General features: G+C 42.5%; 1 protein-coding gene across 31 annotated transcripts in view; it reads left to right on the forward strand.

The window, feature by feature from the left end:
* The window catches only part of MAP2 (microtubule associated protein 2), a 300,805-nt gene that overhangs the window by 207,093 nt on the left and 73,410 nt on the right, over positions 1 to 20,302 (forward strand). For all 31 annotated transcript variants that reach the window (XM_077272167.1, XM_077272176.1, XM_077272171.1 and 28 more), the window contains one exon: positions 9,917 to 10,197. In XM_077272167.1, coding sequence (XP_077128282.1) covers positions 9,936 to 10,197 — 262 coding nt within the window. In that variant the 5' untranslated portion in view covers positions 9,917 to 9,935. The remainder of the gene's footprint in view (positions 1 to 9,916; positions 10,198 to 20,302) is intronic.

The raw sequence follows: 20,302 nt of genomic DNA on the forward strand, positions 1-20,302 counted from the left end.
GTACAGAAGGTTCCCTTTTTGGGGTTTATTTTTTCCCCTTCTGCGGTGGAGATGGACCCAGTCAAGGTCCGAGCTATTCATGATTGGACTCAGCCCACGTCAGTTAAAAGTCTTCAGAAGTTCTTGGGTTTTGCTAACTTCTACCGTCGTTTTATCGCTAATTTTTCTAGCGTTGTTAAACCTTTGACGGATATGACCAAGAAAGGTTCTGATGTTGCTAACTGGGCTCCTGCAGCCGTGGAAGCTTTCCAAGAGTTGAAGCGCCGGTTTACTTCGGCGCCTGTTTTGTGCCAGCCTGATGTCTCACTGCCCTTTCAGGTTGAAGTGGATGCTTCTGAGATTGGGGCAGGGGCCGTTTTGTCGCAGAGAGGCCCTGGTTGCTCTGTAATGAGACCATGTGCCTTTTTCTCTAGGAAGTTTTTGCCTGCTGAGCGGAATTATGATGTTGGCAATCGGGAGTTGTTGGCCATGAAGTGGGCATTTGAGGAGTGGCGTCATTGGCTCGAGGGTGCTAAGCATCGTGTGGTGGTCTTGACTGATCACAAAAATCTGATGTATCTGGAGTCTGCTAAACGCCTGAATCCTAGACAGGCCCGCTGGTCATTGTTTTTCTCCCGTTTTGACTTTGTGGTCTCGTATTTACCAGGTTCAAAGAATGTGAAGGCTGATGCTCTTTCAAGGAGCTTTGTGCCTGACTCTCCTGGAGTTGTAGAACCAGTTGGTATTCTTAAAGAGGGAGTTATCTTGTCAGCCATTTCTCCGGATTTGCGACGTGTGTTGCAGAGATTTCAGGCTGGTAGACCTGACTCTTGTCCACCTGACAGACTGTTTGTTCCTGATAAGTGGACCAGCAGAGTCATTTCCGAGGTTCATTCCTCGGTGTTGGCAGGGCATCCGGGAATTTTTGGCACCAGAGATCTGGTGGCTAGGTCCTTTTGGTGGCCTTCCTTGTCACGGGATGTGCGGTCATTTGTGCAGTCCTGTGGGGCTTGTGCTCGAGCTAAGCCTTGCTGTTCTCGTGCCAGCGGGTTGCTCTTGCCCTTGCCTGTCCCGAAGAGGCCTTGGACACACATTTCCATGGATTTCATTTCAGATCTTCCGGTGTCTCAGGGCATGTCTGTCATCTGGGTGGTATGTGATCGCTTTTCCAAGATGGTCCATTTGGTATCTTTGCCTAAGCTGCCTTCCTCTTCCGATCTGGTTCCTTTGTTCTTTCAGAATGTGGTTCGTTTACACGGCATTCCTGAGAATATTGTGTCTGACAGAGGATCCCAGTTTGTTTCCAGGTTCTGGCGATCCTTTTGTGCTAAGATGGGCATTGATTTGTCGTTTTCGTCTGCCTTTCATCCTCAGACTAATGGACAGACGGAGCGAACTAATCAGACTCTGGAGGCTTATTTGAGGTGTTTTGTTTCTGCAGATCAGGATGATTGGGTGACCTTCTTGCCGTTGGCTGAGTTTGCCCTTAATAATCGGGCTAGTTCCGCTACTTTGGTTTCGCCTTTTTTTTGCAACTCTGGTTTCCATCCCCGTTTTTCCTCGGGACATGTGGAGCCTTCTGACTGTCCTGGGGTAGATTCCGTGGTGGATAGGTTGCAGCAGATCTGGAATCATGTGGTGGACAACTTGAAGTTGTCACAGGAGAAGGCTCAGCGTTTTGCCAACCGCCGCCGCGGTGTGGGTCCCCGACTTCGTGTTGGGGATTTGGTATGGCTGTCTTCTCGATTTGTTCCTATGAAGGTCTCCTCTCCTAAATTTAAGCCTCGCTTCATCGGTCCTTACAAGATATTGGAAATCCTTAATCCTGTGTCCTTTCGCTTGGATCTTCCGGTGTCGTTTGCCATTCACAACGTGTTCCATAGGTCTTTGTTGCGGCGGTACGTTGTACCTGTGGTTCCTTCTGTTGAGCCTCCTGCTCCGGTGTTGGTTGAGGGTGAGTTGGAGTACGTGGTGGAGAAGATCTTGGATTCTCGTCTCTCCAGGCGGAGGCTTCAGTATCCGGTCAAGTGGAAGGGCTATGGTCAGGAGGATAATTCCTGGGTGGTTGCCTCTGATGTGCATGCGGCCGACTTAGTTCGTGCCTTTCACGCTGCTCATCCTGATTGCCGTGGTGGTCTTGGTGAGGGTTCGGTGACCCCTCCTTAAAGGGGGGGTACTGTTGTGAATTAGACTTTTTTGGCTCCCTCTTGTGGTCACTGGTGATATGACTCTGGGATTGTCTTTCCTCAGTTTGGCACCCACCTGGGTCGTTAGTCCAGGGGTGTTGCTATATAAGCTTCCTGGATTCTCAGTCCAGTGCCTGGCATCGTTGTAATCAGATCCTTTCTGTTTGCTCCTGTGTCCTGGTCCTGCTTGCTTGTTTTTTGGTTATTTGTATTGCTTTTATTTTCTGTCCAGCTTGTACTAAATGTGATTCCTGATTTTGCTGGAAGCTCTAGGGGGCTGGTGTTCTCCCCCCGGGCCGTTAGACGGTTCGGGGGTTCTTGAATATCCAGCGTGGAAATTTTGATAGGGTTTTTGCTGACCGTATAAGTCATCTTACTATATTCTGCTATTAGTCAGTGGGCCTCTCTTTGCTAAATAACTAGTTCATTCTTACATTTGTCTTTTCTCCTTACCTCACCGTTATTATTTGTGGGGGGCTTGTATCCAACTTTTGGGGTCTTTTCTCTGGAGGCAAGAAAGGTCTATCTTTTCCCTTCTAGGGTTAGTTAGTTCTCCGGCTGGCGCGAGACGTCTAGAACCAACGTAGGCACGTTCCCCGGCTGCTGCTATTTGTGGTGCTAGGATTAGATATACGGTTAGCCCAGTTACCACTGCCCTATGAGCTGGTTTTTTATGTTTGCAGACTTGGTATGTACTTTTGAGACCCTCTGCCATTGGGGTCATAACAGGTAGCCATGCTGGTTCAGTATGCCTTCAATTTTGAATAAATCCCCAACAGTTTCACCAGCAAAGCACCCCCACACCATCACACCTCTTCCTCCATGCTTCACGGTGGGAACAAGGCATGTAGAGTCCATCTGTTCACCTTTTCTGCGTCGCACAAAGACACGGTGGTTGGAACCAAAGATCTCAAATTTGGACTCATCAGACCAAAGCACAGATTTCCACTGGTCTAATGTCCATTCCTTGTGTTCTTTAGCCTAAACAAGTCTCTTCTGCTTGTTGCCTGTCCTTAGCAGTGGTTTCCTAGCAGCTATTTTACCATGAAGGCCTGCTGCACAAAGTCTCCTCTTAACAGTTGTTGTAGAGATGTGTCTGCTGCTAGAACTCTGTGTGGCATTCACCTGGTCTCAATCTGAGCTGCTGTTAACCTGCGATTTCTGAGGCTGGTGACTCGGATAAACTTATCCTCAGAAGCAGAGGTGACTCTTGGTCTTCCTTTCCTGGGGCGGTCCTCATGGGAGCCAGTTTCTTTGTAGCACTTGATGGTTTTTGCCAATGCACTTGGCGACACTTTCAAAGATTGCCCAATTTTTCGGACTGACTGACCTTCATTTCTTAAAGTAATGATGGCCACTCGTTTTTCTTTACTTAGCTGCTTTTTTCTTGCCATAATACAAATTCTAACAGTCTATTCAGTAGGACTATCAGCTGTGTATCCACCAGACTTCTGCACAACACAACTGATGGTCCCGACCCCATTTATAAGGCAAGAAATCCCATTTATTAAACCTGACAGGGCACACCTGTGAAGTGAAAACCATTCCCTGTGACTACCTCTTGAAGCTCATCAAGAGAATGCCAAGAGTGTGCAAAGCAGTCATCAAAGCAAAAGGTGGCTACTTTGAAAAACCTATAATATAAGACATAATTTCAGTTCTTTCACACTTTTTTGTTAAGTATATAATTCCACATGTGGTAATTCGTAGTTTTGATGCCTTCAGTGTGAATGTACAATTTTCATAGTCATGAAAATACAGAAAAATCTTTAAATGAGAAGGTGTGTCCAAACTTTTGGTCTGTGTTAGTTGTATAAGAGACTTATTTATCTGATATAATACATAACCTCCTATATTTGCCTGTACTATTGAGTTATGCAAAGTTTGCTGAAATGACGTTAAATGTGATTATGCAGAATTTGCTGAATTTGTATCTGTAAATAAAATTTGTAAACCCACACAGTCATTTGTAATCTGTCCCTAAGCTTTTTAAATGTTCTGTCATATCTTTCCTGTAATCTGATGTACTGATGTCACTGTCGCTATTTTTCAGACAACAAAGTCTTTTGATTTATTAATTTGTTGATCTGCTGCTGCGAGGAGAGAAAAAAAAGGTTTATGGGTAGATAATGCGTGAAAATAACAAATAGTTATTGCTTCTCTGGTGCGCGCCCGCAAACTTTGCTTCCCTGCTGCCTACATTTTTTTGTTGTCAGGACTCAAGTGTTGAAGTCCCTTCTCCAATATGTGGCCCGGTGGCCATTCACTGACTTCAGTAATCTTATGCTGTCTGCCTCTGCATAAGGCCGGGGTCACACTAGACCGTAATACGGACGAGTGCTATGCGATAAAAAATCGCATAGCACTCGGCAAAATGTTAACCTATGGTGCAGCTCCCATCATCCGATATTTTCTCCACCGTATTTCGGATCCGAGGGAACTCGCAGCAGGCTGCGATTGTCAGCGTATCTCGGCCGAGACTCGCCAATGCAAGTCTATGGGTGCGAGAAAAAATCGGATTACACACGGACCATGCGTGTGCATTGCGAGAAATACGCAGCGGTGTTCTATAGAAAAGCCGGTAATTCAATTGCCGGCTTTGCATTTCTCCTTCACAAACCCGACAGGATATGAGACATGGTTTACATACAGTAAACCATCTCATATCCCCTTTTTTTTGCATATTCCACACTACTAATGTTAGTAGTGTGTATGTGCAAAATTTGGCCGCTGTAGCTGCTCAAATAAAGGGTTAAATGGCGGAAAAAATTGGCGTGGGCTCCCGCGCAATTTTCTCCGCCAGAGCGGTAAAGCCAGTGACTGAGGGCAGATATTAATAGCCAGGAGAGGGTCCATGGTTATTGGCCCCCCCCGTGGCTAAAAACATCTGCCCCCAGCCACCCCAGAAAAGGCACATCTGGAAGATGCGCCTATTCTGGCACTTGGCCACTCTCTTCCCACTCCCTGTAGCGGTGGGATATGGGGTAATGAAGGGTTAATGCCACCTTGCTATTGTAAGGTGACATTAAGCCAGATTAATAATGGAGAGGCGTCAATTATGACACCTATCCATTATTAATCCAATAGTATGAAAGGGTTAAAAAAACACACACACATGATTTAAAAGTATTTTAATGAAATAAACACAGCGGTTGTTTTAATATTTTATTGCTCTCTCATTCCATTTTCAGACCCTCGCTTGGCAAAACAATAAACACACAATATACATACCCTCTCTGATGAACTGTCACGTCCCACGAAGTAATCCATCTGAAGGGGTTAAGTAATATTACAGGCAGAGCTGCGATAATCCACTCGCTCGTGCCTGTAATCCCCCGGGTGCTGAAAGGAAAGCAGGATCTGTACTTACATTCAGTCGCGGTGATGCGCCCCTGCTGGATGTTCTCATGAACTGCAGCCTGGGAACTTTTCCCCAGGCTCCAGGTCATATGAGGACATCCACCAGGGGGCGCATCACCGCGACTGAAGGAAATGTAGGTCAATGACCTATAGTTACCTTCAGTCGCGGTGATGCGCCCCCTGGTGGATGTCCTCATATGACCTGGAGCGTGGGAAAAAGTTCCCAGGCTGCAGTTCATGAGAACATCCAGCAGGGGCGCATCACCGCGACTGAATGTAAGTATAGATCACTGCTTTCCTTTCAGCACCCGGGGATTACAGGCACGAGCGAGTGGTTTATCGCAGCTCTGCCTGTAATATTAGTTAACCCCTTCAGATGGATTACTTTGTGGGACGTGACAGTTCATCAGAGAGGGTATGTATATTGTGTGTTTATTGTTTTGCCAAGCGAGGGTCTGAAAATGGAATGAGAGAGCAATAAAATATTAAAACAACCGCTGTGTTTATTTCATTAAAATACTTTTTAATCATGTGTGTGTGTTTTTTAACCCTTTCAAACAATTGGATTAATAATGGATAGGTGACATAATTGACGCCTCTCCATTATTAATCTGGCTTAATGTCACCTTCCAATAGCAAGGTGGCATTAACCCTTCATTACCCCATATCCCACCGCTACACGGGAGTGGGAAGAGAGTGGCCAAGTGCCAGAATAGGCGCATCTTCCAGATGTGCCTTTTCTGGGGTGGCTGGGGGCAGATGTTTTTAGCCACGGGGGGCCAATAACCATGGACCCTCTCCTGGCTATTAATATCTGCCCTCAGTCACTGGCTTTACCGCTCTGGCGGAGAAAATTGCGCGGGAGCCCACGCCAATTTTTTCCGCCATTTAACCCTTTATTTGAGCAGCTACAGCGGCCAAATTTTGCACATACACACTACTAACATTAGTAGTGTGGAATATGCAAAAAAAATGGGAATATGAGATGGTTTACTGTATGAAAACCATGTCTCATATCCTGTCGGGTTTGTGAAGGAGAAATGCAAAGCCGGCAATTGAATTACCGGCTTTTCACAGATATCGCGCTGAATGAAATATAAATACAGAATATATATATATGTGTCTCAATGACATATATATATATATATATATATATATATATATATATACTGTATATATGTTTTCCCGAACATTTGAGCACATAAATCCATTAGATGTCGGTTTTGCAAGCTTGCGAGAAAATCTCGGCATACGGATGCCATACGGATGTCACACGGATGTCACACGGATCATTTGATGCGAGGAAATTGCATCCTTGCACTGCACACGGATCACTGTTTTTGAAACATTTGTGCGATTCTCGGCCGTGAAAAACAGACCGTTTTTTTATACGTTAAGTGTGTCCCCGGCCTAAATGTTAACCTCAGTGATTGGCTGCAGCAGCAAAATTATGGGCAGCATATTGGTTAAGTCTAAGAAATACAAATCCTGGTCATGATGATCATGCTGGTCCTTGGCTTGTTACAGTGACAATACAATTATCAGTTCTCTCTCTTTTAACGAGCTGTCCACCAATGTGATTTTTACATGTACAGGACAGATTTTATTTGGAAGTGAACAGTGATGGCTGAAATTAGATATTCTAAAATTGTGAGTGATTAACAGGAATCTGTCAGCAGGATTTCACCCTCCAATCTACTCATATGTGCTTGTAGCTCTTTCATAAACAACTCCAGCAATACCTTTACAATGCCAGTCAGTTTCTCTGTATTGATATTTAAATGGATATCCGAAGCCTCTGTCACTCCAGCTCTATTCCCTGCCCAGTGCTACCTCCTCAGTGCTACGTGACTTAAGGCATAGGAACCAGCAGTCAACCAAGAGGCTGTCAGTCGAGTAGGACGAGGCAGAGCTGGGCGAAGAATAGAAATAGAGCTGGAGCGACAGAGACTTCAGATCTACCCCAGCTCTTCAGCCTCATTTGCATATCAATTTAAATTATTTCTCAGTAACGGAGGAGCAGACTAGTCATGCAAAGGTATTGCATCTCTTACACCATGGAAAAGTTACACAAAGGTGGTGGGTTAAGGCAGGGTGTGTGGACTTGTGCTGTGAGGGACGCATGTAACAGATGTTGCTGGTTGGCCAGGGCCAGATGTTTGACAATTCAAGGAAGGAGACTATCAGTTTAAAATAACCTTTTTAATGAGCATTAACTTGAGGGAGGGTTATATACAGTCCATAGTAGTTACATATCTTCTCAAACGCTTCCTTCATAATGCGTAACATTTTCCTCACACAAATTCAGTACCTTTCCTTTCCTCTCTCTTTACTTGTTCACTGGTCCTCACTATTTCACCACAACCTGGCTCAACAGTGTAGTTCAGCTAGCAATAGTCTCTTACTCAACCTGCGGTTCCGCATCTTCTTTCCCCTCTGGGGAACTATGGTACCAGTATGGCCGATACTTATCTTTTATCCTACTGATGCTCTCGAACTCCCACCAGGGACACTCTCTTCATCACAAGTACTCAGTCTTGACTAGGCCCTTTGCCTTTAGGAGTTATAATCTCTGGACCTTACTTCTAGGCGTCCTCTCCCAGGACGTATCTCCAATTAATCTCTCTCTCCATAAATCTTCCTCTTTTCTGCTCCGGATAACACTCTTTCTCTCTATCCTCTCTTTTAGGGACATCCAAGAAATCGGCACTGCTCACACCAGACCTTAGGTCTCTTCTCTATGCACTCTAGTCCTTATCTGACATTCTGACAGGGATTGTCTCTTGTCCTTTCAGCTTAAACCCTCCCACTCAAGGCTAGTCCCAACCATTAATGCTAACTCTGTCCCGGTCAACTACCTGTTGCTGGGCAGAGTACAATCTCGTCACCAACAACACAGATCGCTACCCATATAAACATCATCAACTCATATCACTATTCACATTACACATTATAACAATATACTTGTTTCTTCAAGGGGAAACATGGGCAGTATTTCAATCTCCATATAGGGGGTGAAGTCTTGCTGATAGATTCCCTACAGAAAATAAATTAGAAAATTCTATGCAGTATTATATTATTACATGGTATTTAATTATAAATTATATATTCTATTTTTATCATAAAGAGAATAGCTTATTTGCTAAAATAGTTCTCTATTCTCTCTCTATGTCAATGAGAAGGTTAGGTTGTATTCATCCCTTATATATTTTTTAGCCAGAGCCTTCCTTACCATACTTTAATTGCATTCTTTCCTGTGGCATAAATTGCTTTTTTGTACAATTTAATGGTCTGTCAATGTATGTTAAGCATTGTGTAAAAAGAGGAAATTAATATTTTATTAACTCGCTGAATGGAGGGCTATGTCCAGAAAAGATTAAAGGAATCAGTTTAACCAACAATCATTGACTTTAGATGGAGTAGTGGTGTCTGGCCTTTTCCTTTCTTGCCACACAATGCGACCCTTTCACTAGTCCACGACTTCTTTTCTCATTGCAACTAGCTTTTCAGACAAGAAAAGGAGCATTTGTTAAAACGTTGTAAGAAGCAATTGGAAAGATTTATGTGACTATAACTGGAACAATGATGGTCTGTTGTAGATCACAGTTGCGCTTCTGTTTGCCAAAAAGAGTCCGAAGGTAAAGCGGGGTTTACTGGTTTTCACAGTAGTTTTATGCAGATACTGTGTTTTCCCAAGGTAACCACCACAATTTGTCGTGCTTCGTTCAGAAGTTCATATGATATATTGAAGTATTGTTGGTCCATGTCTAATAAATGTGTAAATTGCTGTCAACCTTTAATAAAAAAAAAATACAAAAAATACCAAACAAAAACCCCAAAGATTATATAACCATTTCAAAAAAGCATTTTATAATCCAGAATATGTTCTAAATCCAGTATGTACTGGTCATCCTTCCTGCTGTGGCCAATTTTTATTTTACACTTTCATTTTTTTAATCCTTATTTTCCAAGAGCCTTTCTTTTTTTTATTTTACAGGCAATATAGCAGTAGGAGGGCTTGCTTTTTTGAGAGTATACTGGTAGTTTTGAATGTCATCATTCACTTTATAATGTACTGAAAAACAGGACAAAAAATCTGTATTTGGAAGAAAAATTTTATTTCAGCATTGTTGCTTTAGTTTACATTTTCTTGTGTTCAATGTTCAGTAAAAGGAGCTTCTAACTTTATTCTGTACTTTTTTATGTTTTACATTTTGTAGTAAAACCCTTGCACTTTATTAAGTAGCTTAGTACAATTATGGCGTTTCCAAATTTATGTTTTTTATGTTTTATGGCTATTGTAAAATAACAAGAATATTACTTTTTTTGTTATTTTTTTAAGACCCATAACCTTTTTTATTTGTTTTGAGCTGTGTGCATTGTGGTTGCAGGTTTCTGGCTGGAGGAAGTATGACGGATAATAGGCAGGATGAGCCCAAATCATCCCACTGGGCACCAGGACAGCTCAGTGAGGCTTCACCTCTCCCGCACGCAACAGATATGAAAGAGCAAGGGGGAGCAGGAGATGGTATGGTCCACAGCTCCAATGGCATTCCCTTCAGAGGGACAGAAGCAAGAGGGTATGGAGAAAGGGCCCTGCAGGACTCCCATCCAACAAGCAAGGAGAATGGCATCAACGGAGAGATGCCATCCGGAGATTCAGAAACTGCAGGTAAGAATGTGTATTCAGGCAACACAATTCTCTATATTGTTGTATGTTTTAGGTTTTGTTCACATTGCATTGCTTGTTAACAATCGATACATACACTATAAAAAAATCTTAGTGATATTTATGTTGCCCATAGGCTTCCATATGAAAAACTTGCTTTGCCGAACCAGGTAGCTGTCCAGACCAAGGTCTGACAGTTCTGCAATTTTGTCAGCATTGTCCTCCTTTAGTATATAATATTTTTTTCAAACATTGAAGAATTAGTTTTCTACTCTTTCATCAATAAACACTAGAATTTTCATGGAAGAAAGTGTCATGGCTATCCAATCTATTCTATTACCATATGTCAGATAAAATAAGCCCTATATATACATCGAGCATAAGCGGCAGTAGCATTCTAGCTGTATACACCAAATGTAGAATTAAATTGCTATGTGAACATTGCCTTAGGCATATCTATGTGCAAATTTGGGAGAATATATATCAAAGCTATCGTAAAGATTATTTGACAAAAGGTTAGGAACTGCATTTCAGCTATCATTATTTGCAACCACTTAGGAAATATCAATTGCTAGATTTATCCTTTTCTATTTTCCACTAGTTATGGGTTCAGTTAACTAGGTAGCAATATTTGGTAAGAAAAGTGTTTTGCATGATGTGTTTGCCAAAGAGGAATCTGTACAATGACTTATTAAAATCACAATAGGCGCATAAGAGTATGTTCACACGTGGCATTTTTGTTGTATTTTTACTTGACTTTTTACATGCATTATTGCTGCATTTTTATTTGCGTTTTTCAATCATTCATTTTAATGGGTAAAAAAGCGTCAGAAAGAAATGCTGAAAGAATTGACATGCTGCTTTATGGCAAAAAGAGCACCAGGACTCAAAATACGCACGGAAAAGGAACGCAGTGTGTGCACGAGATTTCAGAAATCTTATTGAGTATGCTGGTGCCGTGATATGCTGCGCATTTTAAGCATCAAATACATTGAGTAAAATATGCAGCAAAAACGCCAGATGTAAACATACCCTAATTGTGCAAACTTCATGGAACCCTACAGCTTCAGAAGGATAGTCCAGATGAGTCAAGTAGGGCTGGGTGAACCCGAACTGTAAAGTTCTAGACCCGTACCGAACACATAGTGTTCGATCACAAGGTCCCGAACACGGGTTTCCATGGGAAATCCATGTTACAGTTCGGGTCCAGGGCCTGTAAAAGAATAAAATTAATAATAAACATTATAATTATGCCAAATCCAAAGAAAAAAGAAAGTGGCACAACTCCCCAGCAGAGGATACGAAGGGTGTATAAGGCACAGGAAAATCACAGACGTCTTACATCGGAGGTGCTAGCATTAGAAAAAACACAATCTTGAGTAGCAAAATCAGAGAAAAGATAACGCAGCACTCACCAGCACCCAGGTCAGATGTCTTCTTTATTACGGCATAAAAAGTTACAACTTCACGGCACGGGGGAATGACGAGGTGAGGAGCATGTGAGGCGGGACGACGGCCGTTTCACGCTGATAAGTAGCGCTTCTACGGGTCCATGTCCGGGAGGAAGTCACGCCGAGAGAAAAAGGTAAGATACCCCTCCCCTATAGCGTAGCCTCCAATCGGACAACAGGAAAAGTGCTATGTGCATAAAGTGAAAATTAAAATCAAAGGAATCAGGCAGGATATATACAAACTACATTTGATAATGGACATGTATAGAAAAGTATATTATTTAGTAACACTTGATCAGAAGCCATATTGCTTTAGGTTATTTAAGAGAACCCTACCTGCAGGCACATAGTACGAAAACCATGAAAACCGATATAACTAAATCCGGCTTAACCTGTCAATGTAGATCCAAGGACAAAATGTTATAAATGAAAAGATATGACTAAACAGCCTCAGTTCTCATAGAATACAATGCTAATGTTTTAAACTTTTTTTTAACTTTTTTCCAGCAACTATATTTAAAAGACTACAGGGGTATACAAATTTCCCAATCTACCCGTCATTCTAGTGAAGGGGTTAATAGAATCATACTATAAGAAAATGGACATATCTGTCCTATCATTAAAGCCAGCAGGGCCAGTGGCCCGAGTCCTCATAATCCACCTGGCTTCTTGTCGGAGTAAAATTTTTCCCAAGTCACCTCCTTGAGCAGTGGGAATAACCTTTTCTAACCCTGCAAAAGTGAGAACAGTCGGATCTCCTCCATGACATTCTCTGACATGGTTAATGAGCCTAGGTACTCCTTTACCTGAGGAAATAGATTTAAAATGTTCCCTGAATCTGATATATAACTTGCGTATAGTTTTCCCTATGTAGAAGCGTTTACAAGGGCAGAATAATACGTAGACAACATATTCCGTTTTACAGGAAATAAAATGATGGACATGATGTATACAAGGGCCAATTTCTAGGGTTTGTCCTGTCCTATGATATTGGCAGAACGAACATTGTCCACAACGAAAGTTTCCTTTAAGGGCGGTCTGGTTCAACCATGTGCTTTTTTTATCTTTTGGAACTCTATTGCGTACTAGCACATCTCTAACTCTGGTGCTCCTCCTGTTAGATATCAGAGGACCTGAGGCAGCTTTACTAGAGAGGTCACAGTCCCTCTCCAAAACGTGCCAATGTCGGCGAATGGTGGAACGTATCGCGTCATCCATAGGGCCGTATTGGAAGCAGAAAGTGAACCTCTGTTTGGAAATGTCCGAGGATGTGTCACTATGCTGTATTTCAGTATTAGCTCGTTTCACTGCAGATTTAAGTACGTCCTCCGGGTATCCTCTATCCCGGAATCTCTGAAAAAGTTCCCTGGATTGTGCCTGGAAACCACTCGGTGTATTATTGAGACGCCGTACTCTAAGAAACTGACTATATGGTAGAGATTTCTTTACATGGTTAGGATGGTAGCTATTGTAGTGCAAGAGAGAGTTCACCGAAGTAGGTTTGCGGAAAATGGAGGTACAAATCTCTCCCTCCTCCACCTGAATCGATACATCCAGGAAATCTATAGTTTGACCCCCAAAATTGTGTGTGAAAGACATGCCCATAGTGTTGCTCTCATTGAGATAGGCAACGAACATAACAAACTCACTTTCAGTGCCGTCCCATACTATAATTACATCGTCCACGTACCTCATATAGAGTTTGATGTGTTTTAGAAAACTGTTCTTATGAGAATAAACGTAATCCTCTTCAAAAGCCGCCATGTATAAATTGGCGAACGTACATGCGACCGGGGTCCCCATGGCAGTCCCTGTGGTCTGCCTGTACCAACTGTCCAAAAACGTGAAGGCATTATGTGTGAGTATGAAACTCAAACCTTCACACACAAAATTAATGTATTCAGGACTTTTGGCAGTTGTATGTAATACTCTTCTGATGGTGTCTACACCCAGGGTTTGGGGGATATTGGTGTACAGGCTGACCACATCAATGGACGCCAAGGAGGAGTAAGGGACGTAAAAGCCAATCAATGTATTGGGATAGGGGCTCAGTGAGCGACCCGATCCCAGATCACAAATCTGTTGTTTGCCCCCCAGGCAGACCGATCGTATCTGGGATCGGGTCGCTCACTGAGCCCCTATCCCAATACATTGATTGGCTTTTACATCCCTTACTCAAAGACATCCCCTCGTACCTCAAAGATACGAATTCTTTTCTTAAACATATTCGAAATTTTGTCTGGCAGCCGGGGTTCTCCTTGGCGTCCATTGATGTGGTCAGCCTGTACACCAATATCCCCCAAACCCTGGGGGTAGACACCATCAGAAGAGTATTACATACAACTGCCAAAAGTCCTGAATACATTAATTTTGTGTGTGAAGGTTTGAGTTTCATACTCACACATAATGCCTTCACGTTTTTGGACAGTTGGTACAGGCAGACCACAGGGACTGCCATGGGGACCCCGGTCGCATGTACGTTCGCCAATTTATACATGGCGACTTTTGAAGAGGATTACGTTTATTCTCATAAGAACAGTTTTCTAAAACACATCAAACTCTATATGAGGTACGTGGACGATGTAATTATAGTATGGGACGGCACTGAAAGTGAGTTTGTTATGTTCGTTGCCTATCTCAATGAGAGCAACACTATGGGCATGTCTTTCACACACAATTTTGGGGGTCAAACTATAGATTTCCTGGATGTATCGATTCGGGTGGAGGAGGGAGAGATTTGTACCTCCATTTTCCGCAAACCTACTTTGGTGAACTCTCTCTTGCACTACAATAGCTACCATCCTAACCATGTAAAGAAATCTCTACCATATAGTCAGTTTCTTAGAGTACGGCGTCTCAATAATACACCGAGTGGTTTCCAGGCACAATCCAGGGAACTTTTTCAGAGATTCCGGGATAGAGGATACCCGGAGGACGTACTTAAATCTGCAGTGAAACGAGCTAATACTGAAATACAGCATAGTGACACATCCTCGGACATTTCCAAACAGAGGTTCACTTTCTGCTTCCAATACGGCCCTATGGATGACGCGATACGTTCCACCATTCGCCGACATTGGCACGTTTTGGAGAGGGACTGTGACCTCTCTAGTAAAGCTGCCTCAGGTCCTCTGATATCTAACAGGAGGAGCACCAGAGTTAGAGATGTGCTAGTACGCAATAGAGTTCCAAAAGATAAAAAAAGCACATGGTTGAACCAGACCGCCCTTAAAGGAAACTTTCGTTGTGGACAATGTTCGTTCTGCCAATATCATAGGACAGGACAAACCCTAGAAATTGGCCCTTGTATACATCATGTCCATCATTTTATTTCCTGTAAAACGGAATATGTTGTCTACGTATTATTCTGCCCTTGTAAACGCTTCTACATAGGGAAAACTATACGCAAGTTATATATCAGATTCAGGGAACATTTTAAATCTATTTCCTCAGGTAAAGGAGTACCTAGGCTCATTAACCATGTCAGAGAATATCATGGAGGAGATCCGACTGTTCTCACTTTTGCAGGGTTAGAAAAGGTTATTCCCACTGCTCAAGGAGGTGACTTGGGAAAAATTTTACTCCGACAAGAAGCCAGGTGGATTATGAGGACTCGGGCCACTGGCCCTGCTGGCTTTAATGATAGGACAGATATGTCCATTTTCTTATAGTATGATTCTATTAACCCCTTCACTAGAATGACGGGTAGATTGGGAAATTTGTATACCCCTGTAGTCTTTTAAATATAGTTGCTGGAAAAAAGTTAAAAAAAGTTTAAAACATTAGCATTGTATTCTATGAGAACTGAGGCTGTTTAGTCATATCTTTTCATTTATAACATTTTGTCCTTGGATCTACATTGACAGGTTAAGCCGGATTTAGTTATATCGGTTTTCATGGTTTTCGTACTATGTGCCTGCAGGTAGGGTTCTCTTAAATAACCTAAAGCAATATGGCTTCTGATCAAGTGTTACTAAATAATATACTTTTCTATACATGTCCATTATCAAATGTAGTTTGTATATATCCTGCCTGATTCCTTTGATTTTAATTTTCACTTTATGCACATAGCACTTTTCCTGTTGTCCGATTGGAGGCTACGCTATAGGGGAGGGGTATCTTACCTTTTTCTCTCGGCGTGACTTCCTCCCGGACATGGACCCGTAGAAGCGCTACTTATCAGCGTGAAACGGCCGTCGTCCCGCCTCACATGCTCCTCACCTCGTCATTCCCCCGTGCCGTGAAGTTGTAACTTTTTATGCCGTAATAAAGAAGACATCTGACCTGGGTGCTGGTGAGTGCTGCGTTATCTTTTCTCTGATTTTGCTAAACATTATAATTATACTTACCTGTCCAGCGACGCGTCCTTCCGTCCTGCTGTCTCCCGGCCGCATCTGCTTCCGGGGCCACTCATTAACGTCCGGCGGTATTCACTGCACTCGGCAGTCTTCGGCTTTTTCCGACAGTGTTGGTGCGGTGACGTCACTAAGTATAATTATAATCTTTATTATTAATTTTATGCTTTGTTTTACAGCCCCCCGCCCCATCCCATATCTGTAAAATCCAAGCTCCGGGTTCGCATACAAGTTCGCATCATCTCCGGCCCCGAACTCGAACTTTACAAAAATACTCGGGCAAACCCGCCGATCCCGATCATCGGGGGGTTCGCCCATCACTAGAGTCAAGCCCTCTGTACTACTCCATCCTGGCCTGTGTATACAGGGAAGGGGCTCACGTGTTCTTGGTTCTGACTGATGCCACGTTCCCCCCTTCAGTATTTAGTCAATATTTTACCTCAGTATTTGTACCAAAACCAAGAGTGTAACAATCAGAGGAAAAGTACGATATAATAGAAACACGTCACCACTTCTGCATTTATCACCCACTCCTGGTTTTGGCTCACATTATATTTATGATGTACCAATTACTGTGATGTTTTTCTTGTTTTTAGGACTGCTCAATTTTCTTCCTGAAGGATTTGACTTCTTAGGTTACAATTAGTCATCTGCAGTTGAGCTTTTTTTTATTATTTCTGAAGCTCCACGTGTAGTTTGCTGTGGACAGATTGTTAAAATGAATCTTGTGCTGGAGGCATGAAATTACATTGTTGAAATTCTTTGAAGTATGAAAAGGTCAGCCCTGGTGCCATTTAGATTTTGTTATGATGTTTTGGCTGGAGGGAATGTGCTATTCTAGGTGCAAATATGTTCTTTTTTGCCATTTGGTTATCATAAATGAGTTGGTGGCACGCGTAACGGATGCCTGCACAATAGCTCAGTGAGACGTGGGCTCTAACAGTGTCACATTATGGGTTTGTTCATATATTTTGAAGCTGTGTGACACTGAGGTAATAATATGTTCTTTAATTCATACTCTAGTATAAAGCGAGATTTTACACTAATCAAGATACTTTGGTTTTGGAACCAATAAAAAAAATACCCCTAAAAAAAGGACAAATGAAGTTAATTTGAGCTCCGTTCATCTCATAGCAGTGTATGGTACCGGCGTGGGTTCCCATCAGAGTCCCATTTCTCACAGATTCAGAGAGAAATCCCTGCATGAAATGCAGTGTGAACAGAGTTTTATCATAACTGTATTCATTGCTATGTCCAACATACTGTGCCTTGAAGCGTAATATTCTAGCAGGCATTTTTCAATTGAATTTTTATTTCAGGCATTTTTCAATTCAATTTTGATTGGGATAGTAGCAGCCAACAGAGTGTTTTTTTTCTTAATTTATGTGTGCCTCGAGGCAAACAAGGGAAAGCTTATGAAACAAAGGGGAAGAAAGAAGTGACAGTAATTCAGTTGTGTGCTGCTAATCCATGACACCTGCTCCCTCGTCCGCTCTGTCATGAGAGGTGCCTTTCAGGTTAGAACAACCAGGTTTACACACGGCCTATTTGTTAGTAGTTTTTGGGTGTTTCCTTATTATTATTATTAGTAAAATTGAGCGTGGACAAGAGCATGGTTTTGGGGGACCACATATATTAAGATGTCACTCTCTATACCATATTCTTAACTCATGACATACTAGACTCACTTATCTGCACTCCTTCGAGGAATGTTTCTAAAACTTGCCACCCGCCCATCGCACATGAGCGCTCATTTTCTACTGGGAAAGAGGTGAAAGCAGCCGCCAGACACATCTGGCAATGGCTAACCTTCCCTGAAAACAAAAGGATCGGGCATTGAAATTTCAATTTCCCCATCCTTCTTTCTCCTGATATCGTCTATTAGAGGGAGATTTGGGAGGCCCCTGTACACATCAGATGGTCTTCTGGTCCTGTTGAAAGGTAATTTAGTCTCATCTCATGTGTATTGTGATCCTTAGCCTAGGGCTGTTTTAAGGTACTTCAGTTTGGAGCAGTTGTCAGGGGTCTTGGTTTCCACTGATGTGCCTGATAACAAAAACACTTGGAACAACTTGGGAACGGGACTTTGTGGTCATTTTCAGTAGTCTGGCAAACATGTGCTCTTTAAAGTTGCGTTCACATAAATGTATTACAAAGTCCATGCACAGACAGCAATGCTTGGACTCGACCGCAGGTCTTCTGCCCGGAAATAACAGTCATATATATATGAGTTGGGGTCAGGGGACCCAGGGTTAGTGCAAGCATTGGGTCCGTAGTTCGGGTCAGGGGACCCATGGTTAGGGCAAGCATTGGGCCCGTACATGTACCATGTAATATGTTCAGATGATTGTATGCTTACACTGAGGCAATAAGAGAACAGAGCCACTGTTACATCACAGTCGCACAGCCCTTTGTGTAACAATCAGTGCAGGGAACTGGTAGATGTCACCCTCCTGTTTACTATGAAGTGTGGACTATGACACTATTGTATGGACTGTAATGTTAAAAATAAAAGTAAATGTGGTATAAAATCATGAAAGAACATATACGCCTAGGAGTACACAGCCCTTAACTGCAGAGACTAGTGATTGGCAGCAGCAGGACATCACCACCACTGATGCCAAGTAGATAGAGATCAGCAGGGAGCATCAAAACTGTGGATCTGAAATAATGAGGGATATTTTTTATCATTTTCTGCATTTGTCCCATTTTTTTTTTATCTTGAAAACCCGCTGCATATGTAGTATGGAGATACTATATCAGTGTTTTAATAACCCATTGTATGATGGCATATGTCAGCAGATTGCTTGATTGTTTGATCCCAACCTTACTAGAATAGAAGACCTTACGTGGCAAGTGCTCTGCACAGTTATGTTCACGCATTTTTTTTTCAAGCGGGCCGTTTCCTGAGTTCTTTTTCAACCTTTTACCGCTGAAGGTTTCTTTTTAAAATCGTTTTTCCAGATTTTTTTTTTGGCTTCTTCACACTTTTTTTTTAACTCCATACAACAATGAAGAAACCACTTGTGGTTTTTGAAACAAAAATGCTGACAAAACTCTCAAAAATATACCTGGGCATCTTTTGAGTCTTCCCTTTGGCTTCTTTATAAAGAAGCTGCCTGAAGAAAATAGTCATCTTGCTTCTTTTAACAGCTTGGCGTTTGTAGAAACCTGAAGAGGTTAAAAGATGCTGAAAAGTCTGCACATATGCATAGCAAGTCATTTTTACATTGAGATACATAGGTTCAATAGTTGGAGAATTTTTTTCAGTTTTTTTTTTCAGGTGGGTTTCAGAGCAGACCGGCTCCGAACCTGTCTTAAAAGAACATTGTGCGAACATAAACTCATACAGTTTTTTGCCTGCCACAAAGACTCCAGCAGTCCAATCTTCATGATGGGAGCAGCACATATAGAGTGGTGCTAGGAATAAATAAATTAAGTTCTTCTGCCATGACTGATCTGATCCTATGTAAAGAGTCTCGAAACTTTCCTTCAGTAAAGTTCCTGACAGATAACCTTGGGGACCTGTATATGGTTGCACATCATGGATTTACTTTTTTTTTATTAAGAGCCTAAGAACTTTGCTCTATACCCGAGTGCACTAAAAAAGTGACTAAAAGTGCTTCAAGAAAGTGCACTAGGATGCGGTCAGTCTTAGCCCTCTCCAACAAGAGAAAGGCCCCCAATAAGTGATCCCCATCCCTCCAAGCCAGAAGGCCACAGCAAGGGTCAGCAACTGTGACCTCCCCTAGCCCACCCAAGGGAAACCCATTCTTACTCTCAGCATCCGCCTTGGGCTGCCTGCAAAGCCGAAATAGGGGCCATCTAGGTTGGCTCCCCTCCCAAGAGAGGAGAGTCAGGGGCTTTCTGTGGGGAGTAGGATCTGATGGCCACACACTCCCCACCCTAGACCGATCAGGTGGGAACCCATAAGGGAACCGCACCCTGAGAACATCATGGATTTACTGAACCACTTGGATTCATGGATATGCCAAATTGTCATACTGAGGTATATAAGCCATACAATGCTCCTGTGGGAAAATATTTATTCAAATAACCTCTTCAGACAAGAAGAGGACTAGAACTCTAGTGCCCCCTATTGGGGGTAGCAATCATAAAAGTTGATATTGACTCTTCAATGAGCCTTGCCCTATGATTTCAGCTTTAATGAACTGCAAACAATCTACTTTGGTGTTAGACATTCACAGACATACATATAGTACCCTCAGTGCCCCAGAGAGGTGTTTGTCGAGCACTCCCCTGCTTTTGATCCCATACATTTACATACACACATATCAAGTC

The sequence above is a fragment of the Ranitomeya variabilis genome, chromosome 7 (assembly GCF_051348905.1).
Source record: "Ranitomeya variabilis isolate aRanVar5 chromosome 7, aRanVar5.hap1, whole genome shotgun sequence".
In the NCBI taxonomy this organism is placed as follows: domain Eukaryota; kingdom Metazoa; phylum Chordata; class Amphibia; order Anura; family Dendrobatidae; genus Ranitomeya; species Ranitomeya variabilis.